The sequence below is a fragment of the Neltuma alba genome, unplaced genomic scaffold (genome assembly GCF_004799145.2).
Source record: "Neltuma alba isolate B1F8T4 unplaced genomic scaffold, ASM479914v2 tig00010233_pilon, whole genome shotgun sequence".
In the NCBI taxonomy this organism is placed as follows: Eukaryota; Viridiplantae; Streptophyta; class Magnoliopsida; order Fabales; family Fabaceae; genus Neltuma; species Neltuma alba.
Genome location: NW_021635165.1, coordinates 125,858 through 132,174, shown reverse-complemented (window position 1 = coordinate 132,174; position 6,317 = coordinate 125,858). Strand labels below are relative to the sequence as shown.

Sequence of the window (6,317 nt, the reverse complement as noted above, 5' to 3'; positions counted from 1 at the left end):
GTAAGTTTGGTTGTAAAATGACCAAAATAGATATGAGTTTTAATAAATAATGAAACATGATTAAAAAAAATAATTTCACTAATACAATGAAATTAAAATAATTTAATATGAAGAAGTTATTAAAAATATTTTAAATATAAAGTGAAATATGAAAAATAAAAGTATATTTTTAGGAGCATATTAATAAAAATATGTTTCTAACTTATTCATTACTCTCAACTAATTTTAACTGATTTTTTATTATCTACAAATTAGTTATTTGCGGCTTATAATAAGAACCAAAAGAGGTAATAAATTTCTTAACTTTTTCTCTTTATATTTCAAAAGCTATAAGTCATAAGTTATAAGTCATAAGCTGTTAATTTTAGCTTATAGCTTATTGTAACTTTTCGTACAAAAGCCTGATTGCAGAAAAACTGATTCAAACGGACCTAATTGTGTCAACCAAACTTATGGAGCTTATAAGCTACTTATAAGCTCAAAATAAATGATGCCAAACAGGCACATATATATCTCTATCTGACCGCTGCTTATTATAAGTTACATATGAATAAGTTTTTTAATATAGATAAATTTTTTATCTTAAATATAAATTATTTATTAATGATCATTTTTTAACGAGAGAATCTTAAAAAAATATTTTTAAAATTTAAAATTACAAATTAGTCTTGTATATTATATTTTAATAATAATTGATAATATTTAAAAAATAAATAACAACATATTTTTGTAGTCATCACTAATTTAAGATTTCAAAATTTTAAATTTTTTATAGGATTTTTTCTGTCTTTTAAGTCATATTTAATTTTCATTCAAAAAGATAAAAAAGAAAGAATGATTGATGGACGCTAGGAGAGTAATAAATTGAATGTCGGGCCAAAAAAAAAGGGTGCTAAATTGATTGTATTGTCTGCTTCACATTGATGCCAAAGGATAAGACCAGGGACTAGGATCCATTTTACCCCGTGCCGCTTTTCACTCCACCCTGGCATTTTTGTTCCAATATTGTTTGCCTACTGAGCATTCCGATACTCATTGTAATTGTCACTTGCAATAAATATTCACATATAAAAAATACATTAAATTAATAATTTTTTTAATTTTATTCTTATTAAAGTGGTTATTAAATTGATGCCGGCACGTCAAAGGCCTGGTAGTGCTATACATACATATATACTATTGAAACTTTGTAATTGTTGTTATTTCCTTGATATCATTTTGCCTTTTACTCAAAAAAAAAAAAAGAAAGAAAGAAAGAAAGAAAGAAAAGCTATCGCACAAAACATTGGAGTTGATGTTTTCTTATTATTAAATTATCTTAAAGAATCAAGTGAAGGTCATTTAGGATGAACACTCCGATTGTTAGAATTTGTTTTACTGATCCTTCTACAGTACTCCCTCCGTTCCTTATTATAAGAGACATTTGATGCTTATGGCATGTTCCTATATATAAGAGACACTTAAAAGTTGTCTCTACTTTTTTGTGTTGATTTCCTATTTTATCCATATTTATTGTCTCTAACTCACACTCTCTCTCCTTCCCACTTCTCTTTCTTTTAATAATTTACTATTATTCTCTCTCATGTTCTCTCTCCTTATTAATGAGGGTATTTTTGGAAAAGAAATTATACTTTTTACACATTGATTGTTCTTAACTAATTTTAACTGTTTTTTTGATCAACGTAATTCGGTTATTCGTCTCTTATAATAAGGAACGGAGGGAGTAATGACTACTGACATACTTCCTCGGTTCCTCCGTTTCAAAATTTACTCATCTTATTTACTCATCTACGATTATAATTAATTATCTCGTCAACCTCTAATATTTTGGATAAAATTTTTTCATTTTGATGAAGTTTGTGGATTAAACAAGTGGAAGGAAATGGACTATAAAAATGTGGAGAGGTTATCTAAGTTTTTTTTTTTTTGAGATACAAAAAAAGCCTCGGTTTTTTTGGGGGGGGGGGGGCCGCCAGGAAAAGAAGCTCCCACCTAAAAGCAAAAAGCCAGCAACTAGTCAAGATATCTAACTTGTTATCTAGCTACTTCTCTCTGTATGCGGCCTTCTTCCCCGCTGTCTGTATTTATCCTCTATCTGAGCCTATTGCTTCTCTTATTCTAATTTTTGAGGTGTAATTGCTGAAAGTCTCCATATTATGATGTAAGCATTGTACTTTCTTGTTATTTCTCTGATTATTACACAAATTGTATTGAGGTAGAGGTGTGTTTATTACAATTACTCTCCTCATCATTCACACCCCATTTGAGTTTCCCATCGGTCATCAATGGAAGCCCTTGCTGAGAATGTCATTCGACTATTGGGCTCTTTAGTTGCTAAAGAGCTTGACCTTCTTTGCAACTTACAAGATGATTTGGAGACTATGAAGAGGAAAGTCACTGGAATTAAAGCCGTGCTTCGTGACGCTGAGAGGAAGGCCACGAAAAATGAAGCGATCAATGATTGGCTACAAAAGCTGAGAGCTATGTTGCTTGATGCCGAAGACTTGTTGGATGCCTACTCTGCTGAGGAGCTAGGAAGGGAAGTGATGACCAAAGGTAAAATGGCGAAGGAGGTACGCATATTCTTCTCCAAATCAAACCAAATTGTTTGTGCGCATAAAATGGGTCGAAAATTTAGGGCAATTAGGAAGAAACTAGATGAGATTTATGATGAAAGCAATCCGCTCCAATTGGATGGGAGCATTTCGAGTACTTGGAATGAGTGTCACGAATGGAGACTAACCGACTCATTTGTGAGCGAACAAGATGTTGTCGGGAGAGACAAGGAAAGAATGCATCTTGTTAGGATCCTTTTAAACCCTGATGTGAAAAATGATGTCTCAGTAGTTCCCATAGTTGGAATTGGGGGATTAGGGAAGACGACACTTGCTCAACAAGTATATAATGATGTGGCGGTTAAAAATCATTTTGAGCTTATGATGTGGGTTTGTGTGTCTGATGAATCCCATCAACTTTCCAATAACACGTTAGCTCAAAAGATCATTAAGCAGGAAACATCTGATGGTGCCCTCGAACGATTAAAACATGAAATTGAGAAGAAACATTTTCTACTCGTGTTAGATGATGTTTGGAATATTAAGGATCGTGGGGAATGGCTTAAATTAGAAAACTTGTTCAGAAATGGAAGAAAAGGAAGTATGACCATTGTCACTACACGGAGTATGGAAGTGGTGAATACAATGGGCACAGATCAACCTCTTTTCTTAAAGGATTTGGATGAAGATAACTCTTGGGAGCTATTTTGTAGAGTGGCTTTTCAGGACGGGAAAGAACCTGCTGATCACAAGTTGGTAGGGATTGGAAAGGATATTGTAAGAAAATGTGCTGGAGTTCCGCTCGCAATAAGAACCATTGGTAGCTTATTGTTTAACAAAGCATTAGAAGTGAGTGAGTGGTCATATTTTAGGGACAGTGAACTTGCAAATATAGATTCTGAAGATAATAAGATCTTTTCTATCCTTAAACTTAGTTATGATCATCTTCCCTTCTATTTGAAAAATTGTTTTGCATTTTGCTCTTTGTTTCCAAAAAATTACAAGATTAACAGAGAAACACTAATTCAGCTATGGATAGCTGAGGGGTTCATTCAACCTTTGGATGAAAATAGGCGCTTGGAAGATGTTGGTGATGAGTATTTCAAGCAGTTATTGTCGAGGTGCTTGTTTCAAGATGTGAGGAAATATACATGCAAGATGCATGACCTCATACATGATCTAGCACAATCAGTTGCCAAAAATGAGTGTTACATTGTCACAAGTGAAAAAATAGAAGAAGAAAAATTTGGTGATGGGATTCGTCATATGTCAAGTCATTTTCATGGTGCCTGCAAGTTTTCACTTGGTAATGCCAACACCAAAAAAATGAGAACAATTTTGTTCCTACAAGGACATTTGGATTTCATCTTGAGTCAGTCTTCGGCAAGATTTTTTAATCTAATTTGCGGGCCTACAAAATCACTTCCAAAGCACTTACGTGTATTGGTTCTTATAGATCAAGAGTTGAAAATTCCAGAGAGTATCAGAGATTTCAAGCAATTAAGATATCTTGATTTAAGTGACAATTGTAAACTGAAGAAGCTCCCAAGAGGAATCACCAAGTTGTATAACTTGTTGACCCTAAAACTTAATAGTTGGTTATCTTTGACATCACTTCCAGAGTCTATCGGAAATCTCACATCATTACAATCTCTTTACCTCTCTGGCTGCACTTCTTTGGCATCACTTCCCGAGTCCATCAGAAATCTCACATCATTACAGTCTCTTAACCTCTCTGGCTGTACTTTTTGGCATCACTTTCAGAGTTCATCGGAAATCTCACATCATTGCAGTCTCTTGACCTCTCTGGTAGCACTTCTTTGGCATCACTTCCGGAGTCCATCGGAAATCTCACATCATTGCAATCTCTTGACCTCGCTGGCTGCACTTCTTTGGCATCACTTTCAGAGTCCATCGGAAATCTCAGATCAATGCTGTCACTTAACCTCCATGGCTGCACTTCTTTGGTATCACTTCCGGAGTCCATCGGAAATCTCACATCATTGCAGTCTCTTGACCTCATTGGCTGCAGTTCTTTGGCGTCACTTCCGGAGTCCATTGGAAATCTCACACCATTGCAGTCTCTTGACCTCCATGGCTACACTTCTTTGGCATCACCTCCGGAGTCCATCGGAAATCTCACATCATTGCTATCTCTTCACCTCTCTGGCTGCACTTCTTTGGCGTCACTTCCGGAGTCCATCGGAAATCTCATATCATTGCGGTCTCTTAACCTCCTTGGCTGCACTTCTTTGGCGTCACTTCCGGAGTCCATCGGAAATCTCACGTCATTGCGGTCCCTTCACCTCCATGGCTGCACTTCTTTGGCATTGCTTCCAGAGTCCATCGGAAATCTCACATCATTGCAGTCTCTTGACCTCCATGGCTGCACTTCTTTGGCGTCACTTCCGGAGCCCATTGGAAATCTCACATCATTGCAGTCTCTTGACCTCCATGGCAACACTTCTTTAGCGTCACTTCCGGAGTCCATCGAAAATCTCACATCATTACAGTCTCTTGACCTCCATGGTTGCACTTCTTTGGCGTCACTTCCGGAGTCCATCGGAAATCTCACATCATTGCAGTCTCTTGACCTCCATGGCTGCACTTCATTGGCGTCACTTCCGGAGTCCATCAGAAATCTCACATCATTGCAGTTCCTATACCTCCCTCGCTACACTTCTTTGGCATCACTTCCGGAGTCCATCGGAAATCTCACATCATTGCCGTCCCTTCATCTCCATGGCTGCACTTATTTGGTGTCACTTCCGGAGTCCATCGGAAATCTCACATCATTGCAATCTCTTGGCCTCTCTGGCTGCACTTCTTTGGTGTCACTTCCGAAGTCCATCGGAAATCTCACATCATTGCGGTCTCTTGGCCTCCCTGGCTGCACTTCTTTAGCGTCGCTTCCGGAGTCCATCGGAAATCTCACATCATTGCTGTCTCTTGAACTCCATGGGTGCACTTCTTTGGCGTCACTTCCAGAGTCCATCGGAAATCTCACATCATTGCAGTCTCTTGACCTCCATGGTTGCACTTCTTTAGCGTCACTTCCGGAGTCCATCGGAAATCTCACATCATTGCGGTCTCTTTACCTCCTTGGCTGTACTTCTTTGGCGTCACTTCCGGAGTCCATCAGAAATCTCACGTCATTGCGGTCCCTTCACCTCCATGGCTGCACTTCTTTGGCATTGCTTCCAGAGTCCATCGGAAATCTCACATCATTGCTGTCTCTTGACCTCTATTGCTGGACTTCTTTGGCGTCACTTCCGGAGTCCATCGGAAATCTCACATCGTTACGGTCTCTTGACCTCCATGGCTGCATTTCTTTGGCGTCACTTTCAAAGTCCATCGGAAATCTCACATCGTTGCTGTGTCTTTACCTCCGTTGCTGGACTTCTTTGGCTTTACTTCCGGAGTCCATCGGAAATCTCACATCATTGCTGTCTCTTGAACTCCATGGGTGCACTTCTTTGGCGTCACTTCCAGAGTCCATCGGAAATCTCACATCATTGCAGTCTCTTGACCTCCATGGTTGCACTTCTTTAGCGTCACTTCCGGAGTCCATCGGAAATCTCACATCATTGGTGTCTCTTGACCTCCCTGGCTGCACTTCTTTGGCGTCACTTCCGGAGTCCATCGAAAATCTAACATCATTGCTATCTCTTGACCTCTGTGGCTGGACTTCTTTGGCATCACTTCCGGAGTCCATTGGAAATCTCACATCATTGCAGTCTCTTAACCTCCATGGCTGTACTT

General features: G+C 38.3%; 2 protein-coding genes across 2 annotated transcripts; one reads left to right on the top strand and one right to left on the bottom strand.

The window, feature by feature from the left end:
* Positions 1-2,285: 2,285 nt before the first annotated feature.
* Positions 2,286-4,855, top strand: LOC114755177 (putative disease resistance protein RGA4; the record flags this gene model as incomplete). The annotated part of the gene is made up of 3 exons (XM_028944052.1): positions 2,286-3,861; positions 4,320-4,378; positions 4,682-4,855. Coding segments are annotated over exons 1-3 (1,809 nt in total), but the record flags the coding sequence as incomplete, so codon positions are not given.
* A 2-nt stretch (positions 4,856-4,857) lies between these two features.
* LOC114755176 (serine/arginine repetitive matrix protein 5-like) lies at positions 4,858-5,740 on the bottom strand. The gene is made up of 2 exons (XM_028944051.1): positions 5,366-5,740; positions 4,858-5,149 (listed from the first exon to the last, which is right to left on the bottom strand). Exons 1-2 carry the CDS (start codon positions 5,620-5,622, stop codon positions 4,858-4,860), a joined length of 549 nt encoding a protein of 182 aa, XP_028799884.1. The 5' UTR covers positions 5,623-5,740.
* Positions 5,741-6,317: the final 577 nt, after the last annotated feature.

What these genes read in the sequence shown, in the direction of transcription:
- LOC114755176 (XM_028944051.1), bottom strand. Translation starts at nt 5,622, where the DNA reads ATGGACTCCGGAAGTGACGCTAAAGAAGTGCAACCATGGAGGTCAAGA. An exon ending in AAAGAAGTGCAGCCAGAGAG is followed by an intron (nt 5,150 to 5,365) that starts GCCAAGAGATTG and finishes GCAGCCATGGAG; the next exon opens with GTCAAGAGACTGCAATGATG.